Here is a 23,714-nt window from a genome sequence, read left to right as displayed (position 1 = left end):
AGAAGTTTTTATGCTAAACGCTGTAAAAATGAATTCCAATCGTTAAAGACATTTTCGAAAGAAAAAAATAATAATAATGTCGTACTTAAAAACTAAAGTAATAACGAAGCCAAAATAACGTCATGACCACATTTGTAAATTATGTAACGAGCGCCATAACGAAATCACGTACAGTCTCATTATCTCGAGAACAGACGAACAATAACCAATCATAAACGAGCAATCGTTTGCTTAAGCTTTTCAGCGCTACAAAAAATCTTTTCATTCATTTGAGAAAAAATATTTCTAACGTCAGCTTAATAGCACTGTTGATTTACTTATGTCGTTTTTAAAATGCCGTAAAAGTATGATTCGAATATCTGCGTTTACTTTATATGTTCATTTAAAATAGATGAACTATTTTAGAAAATAATTGTTCATATTATCATAGTACATATGATAATATGTTCATAATTCCGAGTCTTCCCATATGAGGATGGGAAGACTCGGAATTACTGAGGCAAAAGGCAGCATTGTGATAAGAATATCTAAAGGAAAAATTATCGTTGTTATTTCTCTTATTAAAGTAAATTAAAATGATTCAAAGATGCACTTTTATTAAATTGTAATTTTATTCAAATCATTACCTTTCTAAGGGATTAGGCTTTGTAGGCATTTTGTGCTGAAGACATCGCAGATTATTTCAACGGGAATTTACTGCAAGTGGCTATGAAACTATAGAGCAATGGTGATGGCAGACGTTGAGGTTGTGGTTGTTTTAAATTATAACCAAAATAAGTAATGTCATGAGGGCAGTGTATTAGTCTAAAAAACATATATAATAAGGAGAAGAGATATGACAGAAGCATACAAGCTGGAAAGATCTTAATAGTAGAGATACAAGATAAATATTGCAGCTCATGGTATATGGAGGGGAGAACTCCGTGTCATCCTTGGAAGCTAAATAAAGGTGTGTCGTGTGAAACCCAAGTTTTTATCATGACGTGTGATGCCGGAGAGCATCGTGAGTACAACAGCTATTTAATAAAAATACATTTTGTAAAACAAGCTAATTTTAAAGTGAGTAATCTATAATTACTAAAATTTGTTGATGAAAATAAATGTTTAATAAACTATTTTTGGTTGATTAGTATAAGTATTTACATTTTCAATCTGATAAAAGTATGTTATATTGTGCTTCAGTAGTTGGCAGTTAATATGATCTTAAAGAATCCGTGTAAAATTCATGAATGTGTTGGCCTGATCACAACAATCAACAACTCGGCTTCACGTAACCAACTAGCATCACGCGTGAGGATGGGAAGACTCCTACTGCTTAATCCTATATATATAGAAAGTTTTTTACCTTGGGTATAATATATGTTAAAGATGCCAAGCTATTTTAAACCTGGTTTTACTCCATTTCCCAAGTAAGCAAACAGACAAAGAAGTCAAGTTTGCGCCTGCACGTAGTGCAAGTCTAGGTGACCCGCAAAGTAGCGCAAGTCTAGGCAACTCGTGGTAAAGGTGCAATAAGTTCTGATCACTATTCTTAATATTTACCCTTAATGCAAAGCCCATCTCCTTGAGGAGATGTATGATGCTATGCATTAAAGGTAAGGGGGCCACTACCCAGACCGGTTTAGACCTTTATTGAGGTCTCATCAGTGGGAGCCAGGCTTAGAAATACCAAAGTTAAGTAATACAGAGCTTATACGTATTTTACCAAAACAAGTTACTAAAAGGTGCTTTGACCTTATTAAATAAAATAAAAAATCTCAGGATGAGAGATAGATGTAGAAAGTTTTTTTACCTTGGGTATAATATATGTTAAAAATGCCAAGCTATTTTAAATATAAACTTGGTTTTTACTCCATTTCCGAAATCTGTTTGCTTACTTGGGAAATATATATATATTTCCCAAGTAATATATATATATATATATATATATATATATATATATATATATATATATATATATATATATTATTGTTCATCTTTACTCGTAGAAAATATTATAAAAAATTAGTATGAATGACTATATACCGAGAACGAAAAACAACAAGGTTTAATATTAAGATACAACTAGTTTCGTTGAATGATTCAACTTCTTCAGTATCACAGGCAAGGAATTATACAAAAAATGACAGAGACATGATAAAATTACATCAACAGATCTAGTATAAATATGTACTATTGTCCTTTATACTAGAGCTGTTGATGTAATTTTATCATGTCTCTGTCATTTTTTGTATAATTCTTTGCCTGTGATACCTAAAGAAGTTGAATCATTCAACGAAACTAGTTTTTCGGTATATAGTCATTCAAACTAATTATATATATATGTAGAAAGTTTTTTACCTTGGGAATAATATATGTTAAAGATGCCAAGCTATTTTAGACCTGGTCTACTATAATATATATTATAGTAGGTATATCTGCTCTATAATATAAAATAAGCCTTTTTTGTAACATTTTTGTGTCAAGTTATTTGAAACGTTTTGAAACTCAGGGGCTACCCTGAGTGTCGAGTCATCAGAATTCAAGGTGAACTGGCCTACCAGTCCGCAACTCGGGGGCTTGGGCGCCGGGGGGGAAGGAAGAACCCCCCCTTTGGAGATTTCAAAATTCGAGTCATCAGAATTCAAGGAGAACCGGCCTACCGGTCCAGAACTCAGGGGGGGGGGCGTAGGCGTCAGGGGACGGAGCCCCTTAGTACATATATATATTATATTATTGATATATTTATATATAAATTTATATATTGTAAATTTAAGATTTATAATAATGTAATTATTTATATTTATAATAATGTAATTATTTATATTTATAATATATAATAAAGAATCATTTTATTTATTATTTAATTTAATTTAATTTTTTTATTTAATAATATTAATATTTATTCATTTAATTTAAGTAATAAATTATTATTACTTATATGCTGTTTATTATTTAAATATATAAAAAATAATAAATGCATGTTAAATGAATACTACTATTACTATTACATATAGGCATCTCCTTGCAGTCTGTAGCATGGAGATGCCTATATTGTGGGAGGTCAATTATATCAGTATTAATCATCAGTGCCTGTAAAATATCTGTCATATTTTGCTTTGAACTCGTTCACCTACAAAATACTCACAACTGACCTTTTCAATTCATTCCACACATTCAACATTCTGCAAGCAAACAGGCCTTATCAAAGCCTTATAAAGTGGAATAACTTTTCCAGGGATGTCTCCTTTCACCAACTCTTTTTAATATTTATCTAAATGGAATAAAAATTTCCATCAAGGTATTAAACTTTCTCCTACTGTGAACGTAAACACTCTCCTTTTTGCCGACGACCAAATAATAATTACAAATTCTGAAGAAAACTTACAGAAAGCTATTTTAGATCTAAATGAGATATCCAAAGATTATGGTATGATAATATCACAAGAAAAAATCAAAAACTATGGCCTTTAAAGGACAAGATTCAGTAAGAACTAAAATAGTAATAGATAACAAGATCGCAAGATCTTAGAACAGGTGAATTCATTTAACTACCTAGGATCGATATCCTAGGGTGTATGAAAATGAAAAATGAAAAAGAAGGGAAATGAAAAAGATATAAACTTAAAAATTGCAAAATATTTAAAAATAACAGGTGTAATTAACTCTCTATTTAAACCAAACCTAGTTCAAAAGCAAACCAGACTAAAAGTATACAATGCATTAGCCCTACCAGTCTTATTGTATGGAAGTGAAATCTGGAAAATAAAACAAAAAGACAAACGAAGATTAACAACAGCAGAAAAGAAGTTTATGAGAAAAACTGCAAAGTAGACTCTATTCGATCATAAAAGAAACGAAGAAATTATGAAAGAATTAAACCAAGAACCAGTAATAGAAAAAAAATTAAAAAATTTAAACATAAATGGATGGAACACGTTCAAAGAATGAAAACAGAAAAATTACCAAAACAAGCCTTAAAGTACAAGCCATTAGCGAAAAGAAAACCAGGACGTCCTCTTAAACGATTCAACGATGACTTCTAAGGCCGGAACAGGCCATGCTAGGCCTAAATCCTTGATAGGCATGACGATGATGAATAACCTTTTCATCTCTGCATGGCGTGGTATTTTTCAATAACCATGCAATCATATGATCTGTTTCAGCCACTTTTCTTATATGACCTCTGAATTTCTCCTCTTTATTCACCCCGAATTCCCTGGCTTTTTCGATTTCTTTGAGTGCAGTTCCAACAGTCTGGCACACAGCTGGTAATCTTTACTCTCCAGAATGCATAACCTTACTCTTTGCAACATTAAATTGACATCCATTTTCCTTTGTCCATATTTCCAGTCCATTGAAATCATTACAATTTAAATAAATAATTTATTATTTACATATACTCATTATAAATAAATATATAATAAATACGTATTAAATAAACATTGAAATAAATGTTAGCTACCAAGGAACTGTTATTTTTTAATTTCTTAAAAATTTACCAAGCTGATTTAGATAAGCTGGTAGAATGGGCAAAAGATAATGGATATCAGTTCAATGTGGAAAATTGTAAAGTTATGCATTTTGGGATTAAAAGATTACAAGCTGTGTAGCACATTGTTGAAACTGTATTCCAGGAAATTGAGCTCCACATCTGTGTTGGTAGATAGAGAGTTGAAGTTCGGAGGGCATATTGCTAAGGTAGCCATAGAATTACTTAGTTATTGAAAAACGCACTAACATGCAGAAATAAAGAAGTTATTATTCCTCTTTATAAGGCGTTGATACGTCCACATCGGGATTACTGTGCTCAGATGTGGTCGCCTGAATTCCTTGGAGATGAGGAAGTGGTAGAAAAGATTCAGAGGAGAGTCACCAAGATGGTGAGTGGTCTGTGGAATGCTACCTACATTGATAGATCGGGAGTTTGTGGGTTACAGAGGTTGGTTGATAGGCGGAGATGAGGGGGCTGTGATAGAACCATTTAAATTACTAAAACATTTTTATAAGATTGATGCAGGGGAAATATTTCAGCGGTTGGCTAGTAGTGGAAGAACAAGAAGTCATCCTTAGAAATTAAGAATGTGGTTAACAAGGGTGTGAGGAATAGATTTTTTTGCTCGGAGAGTGGTGAATGAATGGAATGCGTTGCCTAACTCAGTTGTGAGTGCTTCGTCTGTCAATGAGTTCAAGAAGAGGTATGATAGATATTGTTTTGATAGCTTGGGTCTCCCGCGATGAGTCTTCTGACTCCATGGAAATACCCGTATAATAATAATAATAATAATTTATTAAGCTAATAATAAAACAAAAAATTAAATAAATAAATAAAGGCGCTGTTCTCATGCCAACTGTCCTCAAATCAAATCAGCTAACACCTTTTATTCTCTTATAGGGAGTAGGCGAGATCGTTATACCTTAACCGTCCTTAAAAAATAAACGAAAAAAAAAAAAAAACTCCAACGTTTTAACTTCTGTAAAAATATTTTATACTTTATCAGTTTCAATCAGGCGCGAATTCTCTATGCTTGCTGCGCAAGCTCATTAATTGAGAAAGAAGTACTATTTATTTGTTAATAAATGCATGCATTTATAAGCATTCCATTTAGGCTTTTATTTTTGTAGACAGAAGACGTTTTAAGCTTGCGCGGCAATAATTGAGCTTTGCGTTGTGTATCGAAGGCCAATGCTTGCTCGTCTAGTAAAAGCTACCTTCGCTTGCTCGGTTGTAGGAATTTCCAGATCTTCGCAGCAGCACTGTGATTTCATGCGCGCGCATAGCCATTTCACGTTCTCACTATGTTGCTTAACACAGGCCATACGCAGTCGACGTAGCTGGAGCCAGTGAGCTTCAGCAGCCTTTACAAGTGTACTTGTTGCTTAGGAAAATTAAGTTACAATCAACTTTTAATCACGAATTTGTATCCAAGTCGCTAAATTGGAAAAGATAGAATATCATTTGTAAAATAAATGTTGTATTTGTATGATTAAATGTACATAAATTTCTAAATACATAGTTTTAAATGGTCATTAATTCATTATTCCGCTAATCAGACTTCAATCACGCCTCTCACTCCCTGAGTGATAACAAGACCAGCATTCGCCCCTGGTTTCAATAATGTCTTTTGTACTTTAATTTTTGAAATACATTAAAATTCAAAAATATATTAAATTAACCTTAAATTATAATATATTAAAATATATAATAATTAACATAAAGTTCTCGTTTTCATCGGGATTTTTCTTTAACACGAACAAATCAGAAATGTGAAAAGAATCATTTCAGGAATTGATAAGAAAGATATTTGACTGCGGTTGGTAGAATCTTGCAGTGGAATTATCTTCTCTTGGAATAAAATAAAAAATAAAAAAAATTAAAAAAAGTGAAAACTTTATTTGCCAAGTATAATTTAATATGTCTGGTTAAGGGATGAATAAATTACAGTCTTTTTTTATCGTTTATTTATGTCAGGCAATAATACTGCAAGTCGGTCAGCTGACATGCTCAAATCACCGCATAGAGAGACTTTAATGGTTAATAAACAGAAGATTAATATTTAGCGGAATTGTTAGTTAATGAAACGCACGATAGGGGGATACGCTTGAGTAGTTCATTGCTGCATCGCAGGCAGTTATTCAGTGTTAACCCATTTAATACCAAAGGCAGTACTTGATCAATAACTGTGTGGCCTTCAATCAACCGGTACAGAATCGGTCTACGGGGAGGAAGACGGTAATTTAATTGTAAGCCTTTAGCGCCTTGCAACAATTATTCGATCCCTCGTTTTTTTTCTTTTCCCCGATAATCAAAGGATATATCACAAACACAATACAGCTTAATATACGAGGTCGGCTTCCAAACCGAGGAGGAAAAAATTAATAAATAATAAAATAAAGAGGGCGCTATAGGCCTGTGCGATTGCAGGCAATAACACGTACACGAATGACCTTAAAGCTTTACTGATGTCACTAAGCCATCTTCTAGCACGTCTTGACGTAGCTGAGAACACACATTCGCGCTGCTAAAGTAGAAATAGATGACACCGAAGCCCACATAATGATTCTCGCTCTCCACGGCGCCCTCATAAATAAAGAATAGATTCAAAGTGGGCTTTCAGGCCTGCTCGTGCATTCATGAGAGTCATGAGGGACTCGGACGACGAAAGAAATAAAGAAAATCGCCGAGAAATTATTAAGAAAGTGTTATTTCGTAACGTCGAATAGTGACAGTCTGTTTTAGGGAAGTTTCTTTCCTTGGTGGAAGTCATCTAAACGTAGTTTAATCCTCGCGATGCTAACAGCAGTGGAGATAAGTCGCACGTGGACAATCAATCAATAATTGCTGCAAACGGCGTGTTCAAAAGGTGACATCATCACACCCGACTCGATGACGTCTTCTAGGTGGATGTTTTGAAAGTGGCGTTGTGTTCTCACGAACACTCCTTGCGGATAGCTGCTTATACGATCGGCTATTTAAAAGAAAAACCTTCGACGCCCTGATGACATTTCGCACGCGTGGCATTGTAGAGAGGTCCTTACCTGCGAATTGTTTTTCTTGTGCGTCTCCATGACAACTGTCGCTAGAATGTAGCCGCGCGTATTACTGGCCAGAGCGATGAAGACGTTTATCTCACGCCACCCATCGATGGCTTCGGAGTGTGCAACGAATTCTAGAGAAGGTCGTGGCCCAAGGGTGAATACCATTTGCAAATTTAAATGACGTTCCCTTATCTGACGTAGTCTTTCCTTTATGAAGATAAATAAAATTGCCGCTATTTTTTGACTGTGAATTATACGAAAATACAACTTAATTTTGACGTCCATTCCAATTATAGATATGAACGACAGCCACGCAACCTCCTCTCTAATTCTATTCTTTGCAGAATACCACGACTTTGGCTCTTATATTTTTATTTCTTTACTAGGGCCTGGAAAAAGTTCGTTAACAAGGTACACGTTCCAAGAGCATTTACATTAACTTCTGCAGGAGACAACAAAATCATTTTTCTGCAGGGAAATTGCGTGTTGAAAAATAACACGACGACTGATTGATTATACGATGGAAGAAAGGCACTGCTAGTTATGGGTTTCATGACTACACGAGAGAGGGCAATAGTTGAGGATTTTTACTTTTTTACGAGATTTTTACGGATTTTTACGAGCCTAAAACTCGTAAAATATTATGGGCAAGGAAGGAAATGAGTAGAAAGTGTTATTACTGTGTTTCGGGATTCCTGAGTTGCTGTTTTCAGAAATGGCGAAAGCAGATTTAAAGACTAGGCTGGACACTGTTTACTTGAGTTGGATGCAGGTGGAACCGTTTAGATGGGGGTCTCACAGCATTCTTCGACCCATGAATTAGTCAAAACGTTGTCTCATCAAGTGAGTACCATCTATTTTTGTTGCAGGATACATTCCTTTTCACTTGAAAGCGATTGAACAGCACCCACCCTCCCTCCCTCGTGTCGGAATGCCACATGACAGCCAACGATTTACTATGTCTATCCTAGTTTTAGTTTAAATGAAAAACCCTAAAGAAAATACGATGTTAGCTCATCAAACGTGAGGACACGACATTTTCAAGTGGTCAGTATCAAGACTGAAGACTAACAGGACACGATCTCCAGAGAGCCCGCATATTATTCGTCTTTTATTATTAAGGCCTCCACTGCTAGATAGGACTGTTTCTGACTTATGATTGCCTTCAGGGGGAGTCGTGATGGTGTGCAGCATCGACAGCTAAATGTACCACTTAGGACAAAAGCAGAAATGGAGCTTGCCTTAATAGAAATGTGTCATCTATAACAGCAGTTTCGACGGATCAATCGGCTGGTCCATAGTTTTCTTCTTTTTCTGTGGGGGAATTGATCTTAAGAAGTATTCGATTATGTCAGAAATAGTCTGTTCCACAAATACACAAGATATCTCGAATCGGAATCCTTTAATACGATGATGCACTAGCGTGGTTTATCATACTATTGAAGGATGTTTGCCAATTAAGAAGGAAATTAAAGGCATATCTGGTGTCTGTTCAGGATACTGACACTATTAAGAAGGAATTATGTCATCTCCAAAGCTTTCCGAGTATCCTTTATATACAGATGAAGTTGTGATAACTCCCTAAACCTCTTCACTATTTCTTGGCATTTCGTTCACAGTTTCACCAAAACTTAAATTTTCTCGTAATTCTACATTTCTCACTACGATGTTGAATTCTCTGTCCGCTTTGTTCTTAGAAATATAAATACAGGCAACGTCCTTAAATATTAGAATGGTGGTCGTATGCAATTTATTAAAATAAGTTGTATAAATTAAACACTAATGATGACGGATTATACTTCGGCTAAAGAATTGTCTAAGTAAATTAAGAAAAAAAAATACTAACAAGCAGTTAAATATATCAATGAAAATTATAATGCTGGAAAACAGCAAACGGTCTATATTAAACTGAAGGAAATAAAATGAAATTTGATATTTCCTTAAAGAAAATATTGTTATCGTAAACTATCCTCCACAAGAAGACATAAATATCTAGGATTGGCAACGTCAAGAGCTCTATGGATAATTCGAAATATTACGAAAACGTTCGAGATGGATTTCATGATAGTGAGCGAACAGAGCACCCAAACGAAAACACCCAACGCAGCCACCCTCTAACTCAATTCAGAGGAGTGGATCTGAGTCAAAAGTCAAGCCATATTGAATGACTTCGCAATCTACGTGTCTCAGCTTTGCAGCCAATCATGCTATAGTTTTGACTTCCAATGCTTAAGAATGTGCGTAGGCGAGAGATGATTTTCCTGTAGTGGTGTGACACACCTATCCTGTTGATTGGATGAATCAAATAGAAATAACAGCATATAGTTCCAGTGAGGGAGCTTTTGCCGCATCCATTGAATAATACAAAAAATTACATAGAGGGCGTATAACAATTACCAAAAAAAAAAAAAAAAAGATTGCACAAGTCAACACAATGCGTTTGTAATCATCAGTGAGTCATACGAGACTCTAGCGGCCAGTGCAGACGTTAGCTCATCAAATGACTGAGTGGCTGTCGGCGTTCAGTGCGATGCCCAAGAGCATTCCACACGTATTCGATCGAATTTATGGCGATCGGGCTGGCCACAGAGTCGTTGAATATCTTCCGTTTCAAGACACTCCTCCACCTATTGAGCCCTATGGATGGCATTGTCGTGCATGAATGGAAAAATCTGGGCCAACCAATCATCCCTACAAAGCCACCCATAGGGTTCGAGGTTCTCACTACCTTTGCCCAGTTGCGGTATTCTTATTGAAAACACGAAGAGCAGTGCTGTCGTTGATCATCATTCCGTCCCCTGCAAGTGTCCATATTTCTGATGTTGGGGTGTACCGCGCTCCTCTTTCTCCCCTGATCAAACAACGTCTAGAATTCGTTTATTTCCAACCCACCTAGCAAGCCAAAAAAACGGAAATGAAGCGACGCGGTCGCAACCTGTGTTTTTATAACCTTTTTGGGTGGTAGAGCAATTTCTATTGAATATTCGGAATTTGCATGCCAGAATGTGTATTATATGAAATACTCGCGTTCGGAGGCGCTGTTAAAAATAAAATATTCTTGAAAAACATTTGTTCTGTTAATTTTCTCGAGCACAGTAATTACGTGTGCTGTGTATTCACCAGTGCTAATATTTTACAAGTAATTTGTCCTGTGCTTCAAACTGCATTCTACAGCAATCTTTATAAAGTTTTGCTAATTAACTGCCTAATTTAAATGGACGCCTGTTTTTTTTTTGTTTTTTTTTAATATTAGTTGAAAGTCTTGAACTCTAAGTTGAGTTTCAGCAAACTGAATATTCTCTGATGATTCCCGTTTACACAACTTTTTCTTTTTGTCACCTTCGCGACATTTAATTGTTCGACAGAACTTAAATGGAAATCTTCCAACCCTTCTTTACTGGGTCGTCACTGACCACTTAGCGATGAACATAATTCAGGAATTATTGTACGCACCGAATGCCGAAAAATTCGATTGTTCCCGCCTGGTCCTTCAACGAGGATGATGCCGCTAATCGCGTGAAAGAAAGGCGTCAAATATGCCGCCAACGAAAGGAAGCCATTCGCTAAGAAAGGTCACTCTAAGTGGGTCATCGATTACCAGTTCGTTTTGATCATCTGCGTCGTGTGTTGCTGGTGGCGTGACTTGCAGAAAGGGAACGGAGGTGTGCTGCTTATCGCCGACACGAATGACAACCTCGAAAAAGAATCGAGTCGACGATGATGGAAGACGAGCCAGTCTGCAAAAGCGAAGATAAACTCTTTGAAATGTTCGAACCACGTAACACCCTGGCTGGAAATATACGACGAGACATTGAAGGTGGTCTTCGCCACCACCACCACACAGATAAGGTGGGAGCAACGTGCGAAAAATGTGTGTGCAGCTCCTTGAATTTGCACACCAAAGCTTCACTTTTGCTTCTGAAGTGAGCTCTTCCACTCTGCCACCAGATGGCAGTCGCGTCCTCAACAAGCTAAACTGAACTAGCGTGTCGTAGACACACTTGAATTAGCGCACGGAATCTGTTTAATTTTTTCTTTTGACCGTCGAGGACTTTTCTTATCCGTGTATTCAATCCTCGATTACTGCCGGATACCAACTAGTTTTCAAGGTGACAGTTCTCTGGCTTCCATTCAACAGCTTTTTATGACGTTTTGCAGTACCTTCAAAATGTAACTGATTGGATCTTTCAGGACACTGGACGATTGAGAACTCCTCTTTAACGCTGTATTCGTAACGACAGCTGGCCGCAGTTATCAATTTCTACCAACCAGTTGCTCTGATCGAGTGATATTTCTGGCTTTGTTGTGTCTTTCGCGTGCATGCTCACTGTAAGCCTTCCTAGGAAAACTGGACATTGACAAATGGTGTCCTGTTCTATAGGACAACATTGATTATACCACGGAGGACCACTGCATACGGATTCGGTCTTCCACATTTCTACGAGGGGGAAGAAATGCGGGGATTGTAAAAAACGTCCTCAGACGAAGGACTAAATGGATATGACTATTGAACGTTGCAGACCAGGATAGAGTGAAGCAATAAATGCAGATGATAGAGTTTAGTAGAAGAAAAAGAAACGGAGTGACAGATATTTACGTTGGCAAGAGAAGCTTTGTTTTCATATCAATCCCACACGGAAATAGTTATAAATTCGTGAGTAGAATAAATAAATTGTTTATTGAAGTGAAAAATTTCACAGGAAAGAAGGAAGAAAGAGGACTGTCACCCATGGGGCTTGCAGAACGGTGATGAATGAGGGTGAAGAAACAACTACTTTGCCAGAGTGCTGACTAAGTTGAATGTATGATCCGTGTGTGTGTGTGTGTGTGTGTGTGTGTGTGTGTGTGTGCGCGCTTGACATGACGAGTGGTTGGAATAAATGTTTGGAATAGTAGGGGATTTGTGTTTTATGATTTTATGCTCTTTTTTGCTGAGTTTTTCGTCATGAGGCTTCACTTCATTAAAAATGTTTAATGCATAATAAACAAGTATTTATAATTCACACATTAAAATATTTGTGACATTTCAATTTATCACTAAGGATTATAATTTAAAAACGTGTTTATATGTGTACTTATTATTATTATAGCAACCGGATCTCCATGGAGAGAAAAGACTCATCGCGGGAGGTGCCCACTCATCAAACCGCACTTTAAACTCGTTCAACGTATCCGCATTCACTACACTCTCACGTAATGCACTCCATTTCTCAACTATTTTGTCAGGTTGCTACCAGTAAATATACAATTTCCTGGAAGCTAATTTAAGGCAGGGGTTGTTGCAGAGCTCCTTGTCTCCTCCACTTGTTCACGAAACTCTACAATGACATTCCATCAGTCCGTCCTCAACGACGAGATACCGCCCTGGTCAGTACTGCATGTCACTGTCCTCCTCATCATTGCCATAATTAAGATGTGATTTCACAACTTGAGCAATGTAATCTATCAACTTATGGTCGCTGTATTCAACCACTTCCTGGTCTGTCTTTTCTTCCACTTTCTTCATACATCCCCCATCAATCGTATACTTACATTCCATCCTTACCTCCCATATTTCAAAAGCTTATCCTTTGCACACTAAACTGGTAGCTCCACCCACACGCCTACTCACCTGAAAGGCTACGACGTCTGCTTGATTCCCGACTGTTCTCCCCAACTTTGAATCATCTGTAAATCTCTCCACTTAAACTCGTGCAAACATTAACGGCACCGAAACAACTCATGTAGCACACCGCTAGTAACTATCGTGATGCGATGCACCTACACACAACTTGCTGATACTTATCTGACAGCCTATCCAACTCACAAATCTTGTACTGTACTAGGCTAACTCCCATTTGTTCCAATTTAATTACTAACTTATCGTGTGGCAGTCTATCAAAAGCCTTTGCAAATGCCAGTATATCAACTGTAAATGCATCACCCTCGTACACTGCATTCGTCACCATGTTGTAGTACACAAGTGAATTGGTAAAACGTGACCTTCCTTTAACAAATCGATGTCGTCGATCACAGAGAATTACACTACTATCAATCCAGATCTACATCCTTCCTCTCACCAACCGCTCCAATAGCTTAACCACAAACTCCCGAAACATAGATTAGTCTATAATTCGCAACTTCGTTCTTGTTACCTTTTTGAAGTGGAATAATTTTACTGTTTCCTGGGAGTTCCTGTGATAAGCCCCAACAGGAAAGAGTAAATAAAATCTGGTATATCGGTGCAATATACCAGATTCGCATATTTCTCTCATAGAGAGAAAGACGTTATAATTTCTGTATAATAGAATTTCTATAATTCTTCTTCTACGTGTTAGGCCTTGGCCGTTACAGAGCTATCTTAAGCCCTTCTAAGTCGTACTAGTCCCGAGGATAAGGTGACTGGCCCTATTGCGTCCCGTATGGCTGTAGCCTGTGTGTTCACGGGCCGGTTTCCCTGCTAGCTGGATGAAAAATCTCAGATAAACTGGGGAGAAAAACCCTGTTGTCCACGCACAAGACCGACTAACTTGGCTATGTCTGAGAAAGATCCTTAACTCCTCACATCGGCGACGGGAATCGAATCCTAGACATTCATTTCCTAGGCATATGGTTGAGAAGCGCATTGCCACTAGGCTAACCGCGCGACATTTCTATAATTATTAAGAAATTATTTCATAAAATCTATAATTTTTATGAAATGTAGCAAAGAAATATCCTAACATGTCTGAACATGAAAACATTGGTTCTGACAAAAGAAGGCATTCCATTTTTTGACGGGCTAATCCTCTATCTTGTGCTATTTTGCTAACAAATCTTCCCCACGTAGAATTCTTTGTCCCATAATAGGTTATTATCTTTCGGAAGTTATCTCAGCAGAAGGAGGGATGATTTTTGTTCTGTCTTCCGCAAAATGACAAATCTACTATTGAACATCCCATCCAAGTATCTCCGTATGAAATTGCCGAAGGTGGTGCTGTGTCTTCGCGGTTAGTCTTTCTCATTTATGCATCTCTCTTGTTTTAAGTCTGAAATACGGAAGATGACTTACATCGGCATATCGTGGAGAAGATAAGGAAGTGAAATGTCCGAATTATGTAAGGAGATTAAATGAGAGAACTGTCCTTGCTTAATGACTAGATGCATGAGAGAGAGAGAGAGAATTACTTTTAACTCGGAACAAAACAATAATGAAATATTACTGCACGTGACACATCCTCATCTTCATTTGCATCAAGATGCTTCTCCCGTTTCGCTAGCTGCCTCCGCTACGAAGGCCACCAAGGCAGACGGAGTGGGATCTTTAATTAAGACGGTTGTATAGCGGGAAAGGGGGGTGTAAGAAAGTGCACGGTAGTGTCCTTTACATGATGTTATCTCTTAGTTTGTCTTCCGAGGTTTAAACGGCTGTGATCACCTCATAACGACAGAAATATTTCTGCATTCCCTTCCATCGTTTGTACTCCATGCTACACATGCGCCGCTCAATTAGAAACTTTTATTTAACACAGTGGATTTCATACAAGCATGCCACTGCCAATACCGATCCTCTTCAATTCCCTGCGCACAGTTCGGTAAGATATGAGTCGTGAACAGCTTTCGTTAATGATCCTTTGTTTTTCCCACGTGGTGATGCACCCCACCAAGTATTTTGCATATACGCTGCGTAAGTGAGGTTTACGCATATAGCTTTCTGATTCAGTGACTGGTATGTGTATATAGGAATGGATTCTGGTATAAACCTTAAAAAAATCTTAGTAACTTTTTATGTGTTCACATTTGTAACTATCTCATAGACCAGCGTTGTCCAAAATAAAACGCAAAATCATTAATAGCATTATTTAAAAAAGAAAAACGCAAAAACATCCGCTTGTGTCCTGGATAATCACTATATTGGTGCAAGAAATGAATATTTCTTAAATAAGTTGGATGATACCAGCCAATGAATTTCTTGTTTGCTACTTTGGGTATCGCTAAAGGCGTTCAGACTCCTTCTGTCGAAGAGATTACTTGGGACAAGCACTCCGAGACTCTTTTATCTTCTTATTGCCATCGATTCTGAATAATTGCGTCTGTTTATTATTGCTGGGCGACAATTTTTTTGATCCTCAAATCTTTTATTCTCTCTTTTAATGGCATTCAATACTGTATAAGTGAAAGCCACTTAAAGAAAATATTTAAAAAAAAAAAAAAAAAATACCAAATCTAAAGATTTTGAAAACGACAAAAGACACACCAGCGAAACATTTTCCAATTCGTTAGCCGTAGATGATTTGGAAAAAGAAAAATAAATAAACGAATAAAAGTAAATTTAGGGTTGTTGAACAGAGAGCTAATATGGCATTTTTATACCGAAGACAAACAAACAGACGGACATTTATCTAGAGATATACGAGATGACGTTATTAGGCTGGCTGAGACCAGATCCAGTGAAATTCGTTTTCTGCAGGCATTTCGGATTTACCCTCAATCAAAATCTCGTCCCATTTTTTGTCATCGCCGAACCAATTTTGGCAGAATGACGCTCTCGCATCTGCAAGAGAACAGAATCTTACGAACAGAATTCAATGCGACGCATTAAATCGGAACTCCAAGCCCCGTGACGTACATAATCCGGTTGTCATCCTCTTTCGCTACGATCCTTGATAGATTTCAACTCTGATAAAACAGCCTTTTTTTACAACGGCGACTTCCTCATTTGCTGCCCCCCCCCAAAAAAAAAACAAGTAAGGTGGTCAAAATTTCCGAAGTCGCTAATTATTCTAATGAGCGTTTGTCAGAATTCTTTCTTTTCTCTGAGCCTGTATTTTATTTATTTCATTCTTCTACCAAAACGAGGAACGCCATTTACAACGTTCAGTAGTTCCTTCCTTCTCCACCAGATGGTGTATGCGATTCCCCCCCCCCCCCCAAGCACGAGGCGAGTTTGATTAAATTTATAACCCTCCTAATGAGCAAACGACAATCAGTTTCCTCCTCCAGCCCAGCGCGCGCTATTCTTGACGCAGATGCCCGTTCATGCTAACCTCGTTACCAGGTTAATTACAACGCGAATTCCGTCCCTTTACGAGACTCCTTAATTGGAGTTAACATGACGGGCACGTCTTAGTCCACATTTTGCGGTTATGGTAGAGAACCCCCCCCCCCCCCCAATGGATATCGCTAAAGGCGTTCATCTCACCGTACAGGGATTGCGATTTGACGGCTCGTTTTCTTTCTAGCGTCCGACTGTTTGCATTCTCCATCCCTTCGAAACAAAGAAAATTCAAAGAGCGCTGTGGGGAGGGTTGAGGATGTGTTCGCACGGCCTCTGGTGCCCACACTCGCCCTTCAGCGTAACCGCATGAATTCGTCTGATTGTCATGGTAACCATTTTGTGTATCGTAAACTTAATATTGATTTTAAGTGATTCATTTGTTTTTCCTCCCGAAATGATAAAACAGTTTGATCGAACATATCGTGAGGGGAAAAATAGGGAGAGGATGCAGAGATTAGCGACTAAGTTAACCAAACTTCACTTTCCTCATAACCAAATTACTGTGTAGCTTGGGTTATGAGGAGAGAAGCTGGGGAAAGGTAAATTGCAGAGTTTAGTGGGCACACGGATACGAAGTAATAAAATCTTTAAACTGCTTATGGGAGAATGGATGGCAACCCTGGAAGTTGTGTAAGAGTGTGTTTGAAGAATAAAGTAACCAGTAGATTTATGTGAAAAGTGGTAGGTAAGTAGAGGGCGTTTCGAGAACTCGATGTGAATGCTTGGAGTTTAGGATTCAAGTTGATACAACACATTTTGGCGTCGATGGACGCCGTATGGTCACCATAGGGCTTTGGAGGTGAAGCCTTCTGCTAGAAGCAGTGGTAGAGTCGTAGGCTCTCTTTCCACACAGAGTTAGTAGGATAATCACAAACATCATGGCTTGATTCAAACTCGCAGCCTCTTGGTTGGAAGTGGATACGCTGACACTCGGCCAACCAGGCCAGCTTTGTAATATTAATTAACTCATTAATTAATTATATTCTACCAAGAACGAAAACCTCCACGAAGATATGTTAACCTGTTAACTTATTATTTATTTTGTTTTATTTTTGAGTTACTGCATTGCCGAGTTGCAAGAAAGGACAAAATACGCAAGCAAACTGTCCAGCGGAAGCATTTTCTTCGCTTCTTTTGTGTGTTGATGTGGTTTAATCCACCAATCGCCATCTGATTAATGATTGAAGCTTTAAAAGGTTTGGAGTCTTAATGAAATACTCTTCTTATTTCTTGCACATCCCTCCACTCATGGGACTTTCTTGTGAAATTCTGAAAAAAATTTCTGTTCGACGATCAGAAATTAACATTCTTGATATCCCATCATCCTTTGCGTGTTAGACTCAATGACCTGTCACGGTAAAGTTGGCTTCTTTGAAACATAATTAATGCCTAAATTATCTGGTTGATCCTATTTGCGTAGTGGATTAATGCTGCCAAGTGCGTGTGTTCTTTGAACCTCTTCCAATGGAAGGGCATCATAGAAACCACCTGAATTTCGCAGGGTTCACTCTTGATGAAGAATTTCGAAGCCGTGGCCGGACAGAATTTGGTGAGTCTTGTCGTGAATGAAGACGAGCCCCGAGTTTAAACATTCGCTACGATTGAATGCAGCGCGAATTTTTTCCGCTGACAGTCTCATATCTAAGGACGGGTTCTTCTTCATCCCAAAATGGACCTACCAGCAGGATATCACACCAATTAATAGATTTTTCTGTTGGTTATCCCAACTAAATCAGTGACATCTCAGTCACTAGTTTTACATAAAATAAATTTAAGAAAAAAAACGATAATAACGCCTTTTTTATTCCGCACAGAGGTCATTTAGCCATAACTTTTGGAACCTGAGGGAACAGCGAATTTCCCTGTTTAGCCAACCACAGAAATCTGATCCAAGGCTACCAGTGATTTTAACGGCATCCAGGGAAGAGGATACGGCAAATAGCTAGCTCCATCTCGCGGTTCTCACACCAACACTGTATATTATTGTCTGAAATGCCGTTGATTTAGTTGGCTGATTTATGATTCTGAAATAGTGTGAGTTCTACGGCCTTTTTACTGGAGTTCCAGTTTGGAAATTATGACGATAAACTATCTGAAATAATGCATTCAAACGAGAATCTCGCTTCATGAAATGAATAACGGGTTGACTACGTATTCGAGCTGATAAGGCTTGTATGGAATGATAAATAGGCGAGTGTTTTTTTTTCCCCATCAGAGTTAGTTGCAGCGCAAAAGAAATGTTCGGTATTTTTCAATTGTATTATGTATGGAAAGCGACATGATCGTCCAATTTGCAGTCTCTGCGTTATCAAGACCGTGTACATTGCAAGAAATATTTCGCCTCTGACGTCATCACACAATATCCCAAGTTTCCAGATTCAATCAAGAGTCGGACTGCGATAACTCGCCTTCAACCATCCAGAGAGAAAAAAGAACTAAACAGAAATACGATTTTCGTTGCAGTTACTTCCCGCATTCTGAAGACGGTTCCATCCTCCTTTAATAGTTAAAGAGGGTCGCCTCTCGACTCTGTTTTTCACGTGTTTATGAACGAGATTAAGAAACACTCGTCGCCCGGGGCATTTTCTCTCTAACTTTAATTTTGAATGGCTCTCTTGTATCCGAGGGACCTTTTTTTGGTTTTGTATTTTCCATTTGCATTGATCTCGTTTGCTGGAGGAACGCGAGTCGCTGTTCCCGCCAATTCTCTACGGCAGTTGTAATAAAGTGCTCGAAAGACGGGAGAGCGTGTTTGTGAAATCCGTACGACCTGGAATGTTTTCATCGACCCTCAAATAGCTGCTCCTAAAAAGGAATTTCGAACTGTCGGCACTCTTTGCAAACGAGGTTTGCGTTTGTTTGAAGGACGAAATCGCTTTCGAAATTCTCCACCTCGTCGTTTTTTTTTTTTTTTCCTCTTCGAGCGAAACAACAGAAATGATTTCTTAGAAAGTGTATCTGAAACTGCTGGAAGCAATTCATTCCTGGGTTTCAATTGTTTTCTTCTATTCTCCCCGCCTGTAAATTAATAGGCAAACACACTGAAAGCAATTATTACCATCATGATTATAAACGAGGGTCTCTTCCTTGATATTTAAATCTTATGATAATAAGAGACTGTTTTTTTTTTTTTTTTTTTTTTTTTTTTGAAAGCTTGTAAGGTAATAGCGCAGTAGTACCGTAGACGAGCTAAGTAGATTTTGCATCACTTTTATGTTTTTAGTTAATTTTTAAATTATAAAATCAATTTATTCAAAGTTTGAGTCCGCAATGGTTTCGACGATGCCGTATGGTTACAAAGAGCTGGGTTCGAATCCCATCGAGGCTTTTGAGTTGAAGGTAAGATAACCGGTCTCAGGAAGTGGTAGGGTTTCCCCTCCAGGAAACTCGGGTCTTTCATCTCACAAAATAGGTAAAATCAGCCAACAAACGCACCCAATTGGGGTGGCCAACAATGACGTATTGTTTTGAATTACAGGAAGCGTTTAAGTCTATGAACTTGTTTTTGAGGATGCAAAATCCCAGTTTCAAGCAAAACCCTCAATCCTAGAAAATCCCTTATGGATATTCATCGCGTATTATGATTTATCAAAATAAAGGGTTTAATAAACGCATCTGCAAATACCCCTATAACATCGTGCCATTGTTTATTTACCAATCGGTCATTTTAAAAATGGAGAACGTTTGAAAATTGGAATAATTCTTAAGTAATAATATCCAACAGCTCAGTGAGATATGTACGGTTATCATCATTGCAATAGCATCTAATATCATCATTATAATATCATATCATAATAATCATAAAAATCATAATAATATCATCATTATAAGAATGTGGTCTCACCACAGAACGAAATTTAACTCAAGGCAATTAACCCACGAACTGCAGAATTCGAAACCCATTCTGCTGGATGGAGAACAGGTACGTTAATCACTCAGCCAACCTGGCCGGCGAACGTGGCAATTACGATGTTCAGAGAATTAATAGCTTGAATGGATTAACATTTTCTTAGAATTTGTGCAAAGAGTAAATGGGCTAATATTTTTTCTTCATCGCAATCACCACTTACCCACCCACAAATAGGTTTATGAGGATTGCTTTCATTATCCATCGATGGACGCTGTAATCAAGTGCTGCCTACATTAAAGCAGTCATGTGATAAGAACTGCAGTGCAGTAAAAAAGTCCTCGTTGATCCTACAGAGCTCACCTATCATTTGTTTCATTGAATCCATTCTGTTTCGAATAATGCGCTGTAGATAATTTTTAAGAAAGTAACTGAACCCCACTCCAATTACCCACTTCATTTGATATTATGATCCGATACAGACATTCTAGTAAAATTCAAAGAAGGGAAATTTATTGTTCACTTCTAATCCTTTTTAGAATTCCTTTTCTAAACAATCCTGTGTTATTTCTATTGTTTTACGGAAAGCTGTCTGCTTGAAGATATCTCCATGATAACGCAATATATCCTACTGAAAGGATTACGGCTTTCGAAGAATTGGGCGCAAAGGTGAGATTGTCAAGCACAGAGTTTTTATTTTAGCTTCGCAGAGCACGTTGGGCTAACACTTCGATTCGACTGAGGATGAGATCAAAACATCCAACTTCTTATACGAATTGGCTGACATTTCACTGCAGAAATGATAAACGACTACCATTTGGATCTAATACTTAATGTGAAGTCCACGCACAGAGTCATCTGAAGTCGCCACCCAAAGTGGGCCAACAAGGACGTATGGTTTAGAATTACAAGAAGCGATGAAGTTTATGAGGATGCAAAACCCGAGTTTATAGAAGCAAAACCTTCAATCCTGGAAGCCTAGAAAATCTCTTATGGATGTTCATCGCGTATTCTGATTTATCAAAATAAAGGGTTTAAAAAACGCGTCGGCAAATATCCCCTTTAATAATATAGTGCCATTGCTTGTTTACCAATCAGCCATTTTTAAATGGAGAACTTTCGAAATTTGTGATGACAACTCTTAAGTAATAAAATCGTTCATTTGAAATTGGAAAGACTTTAAGTGCCTTGTAAGTCATCGGTAATTCCAAAAGAAATGTGTTTTGAAAGTTAACACCAAGAAGAAAAGAGATTCATAAGAAATGAATCAAAAAGAAGTGCAGCAAAACGAGTTTGAAGGAAATGAGTTGTTTTCTTGTGTGACAGCCAATGGAGGGGAGCAATGCACCAGATTAGAAATACTTTTAGACAATAAAATATTTGATTAAAGAAAAATTGAATGTTATTATTTTTCGTAGGATAATGATTGCAATGTATTATTCATTACAAATGTGCCGAAATATGAGTCTGTTTTTTTTTTTTTTTTAGCTACGGTATCTTAAATGTATCGACCCAGATTCCATTGAACTTAGTTTGTTCATTTATAAATATTCTACGCATTAGGAAACGCAAAAAATGTTGAAAGAGATCTTTAAAAATAAATAAAATATAACCTTCTTGAGAAATATTAAAAATACATAAAAAAATATAAAAAAATTACAAATATATAACTAGAAAGAAATTAAGATTCATATATAAAAAAATTAATAACCTCTTCGTGACGAAAAAAAAAAGACTGGAAAAAAATTGATTCATTGAAAAACTCAGATTCGCAAAATATTTATCATTTTCAACGCCAACTCATCAATAAGTTAGGTGGCGCATAAATCGCCTAAGTTAGTATTAGTACAATAGCATTAATTGAATTTAACGAAGACCAATAAATGCTATGGTTATTTCCAGACGAATATCTTACCCTGAAAGGTTTGACTTTCTGTTCAATGCTCTTCAAGTTCGGCCTAACTTAGCATTATCATTTAAAACAGGAAATATATTTCATTTCTTAATTATTTTAAGGCGTGCTTTTCACGTACTACATCAATAAGCTGTAAGCAAGTTTAATATCACAGAATGCAGCTTACCTTGGCAAACACCGGCTCCCGACAGGTACTTCTGCTATCAGATGGATCCATGATGGTCCCTAAGGTCATGCTGAGTGCCGTGGTTTCGAGTTTTATCAACGCCAGCTACGTAATGCCAGGTCTCGACGAGGTGGATGCATGGACTGCCTGCAAGAGTGGGTAATTGACACAGCATTAGCGTTCGCAAAGCGGGATTGCGGCAAAAACATGCTGGATATTAACGGTTGCTATGGAAACGGTAACAAGCAAAGGAAAAATCACAGAAATGAAAAAAAGAAGTCGACGTCCAAAAATCGCTGGTTGGAGTCGTTAAATAGGCACTGTAAGAAACACAAAGCGTGAAAACCTGCGGGAGAATTTCGCCGTTTTCAAACTTGTTGGCACTCGTCAGACAGAACCGAAATGTTTGAGCAAACGAGGAGGTGGTTTAAGTCGGTTCCTCTTGAGATCCTTCAGACAGCGAAAGGAGTTGATCCCTCCACTGACACCTGCTGTAAGTTGTGCCCCGTCACTGATCCCCTACTAGAGAGTCCTGCAGGAAGTGCTTCGGGAATGTACGCGCACACTCACCGGGTATTGATTGCACTAAATATAGGACGGGATGATCGATACTGTTTGCCTCCGAAGAAAAGACGCAGCTCGGATACTAAGTGGTCATGGAGTTAAGTCTGTCAGGGTGAGGGGAGGGTGAAACACCCGCGGAGTTCTCACGTTGAGGGGGAACGGCTTCACCTTGAGTAGCATTCCAAGGAGACTTTACGTAAGAAATCGTCGAACGAATGACGGGGGGGGGGAAGGCGGAAGCAAAGGTGGAGGCTGCGCATTTGTCGGAATGTTTCGGGTTAGTGTTAGTTCGAACTGATGACGAGGCCATTGCGGAGGAAAAAGCTTTTCGAAGTTAAACACCCTTTCACCTCCGTCGGAGAACGAGTAACCCGACTTCATTTGAAAATATTTGAGTATTAATTCCTTTTCGGAATTGGTACCGACACATCAACGATAAATCTGACCTCAATCGGATGACAAATTGTTTGGTTTCACTGTTGAAGTGATTCAAGGCAGAATTCATTTCTCTAATCATTCGTCAGTGAATCCTGCACATGATCACGTCAAGAAGACGAAGCGTCTTCGTAGTAAAGATTTGCGCAGACGCTGTCGTTATAATGATTACAAAAATGAAAAAGGGAACCTCGCATTTTTCATGATTTAGAACAAAGATCTTGCTCACTCCAAAAGAACAGATGAGGCGGTA

General features: G+C 37.8%; 1 protein-coding gene across 5 annotated transcripts in view; it reads right to left on the bottom strand.

Annotated features, from left to right (window-relative positions):
• Positions 1-23,714, bottom strand: part of LOC150097126 (regulator of G protein signaling 7-like) — a 145,068-nt gene that overhangs the window by 39,870 nt on the left and 81,484 nt on the right. For all 5 annotated transcript variants that reach the window (XM_090406806.1, XM_090406807.1, XM_090406808.1 and 2 more), the window contains one exon: positions 22,463-22,609. In XM_090406806.1, coding sequence (XP_090262932.1) covers positions 22,463-22,531 — 69 coding nt within the window. In that variant the 5' untranslated portion in view covers positions 22,532-22,609. The remainder of the gene's footprint in view (positions 1-22,462; positions 22,610-23,714) is intronic.

The sequence above is a fragment of the Typopeltis vanoorti genome, chromosome 17, assembly GCF_054136105.1.
Source record: "Typopeltis vanoorti isolate ZY-2024b chromosome 17, IOZ_Tvanoo_1.0, whole genome shotgun sequence".
Taxonomy (NCBI): domain Eukaryota; kingdom Metazoa; phylum Arthropoda; class Arachnida; order Uropygi; family Thelyphonidae; genus Typopeltis; species Typopeltis vanoorti.
Note: the sequence above shows the minus strand (reverse complement) of the source record. Positions and strands in the feature narration are given on the sequence as shown.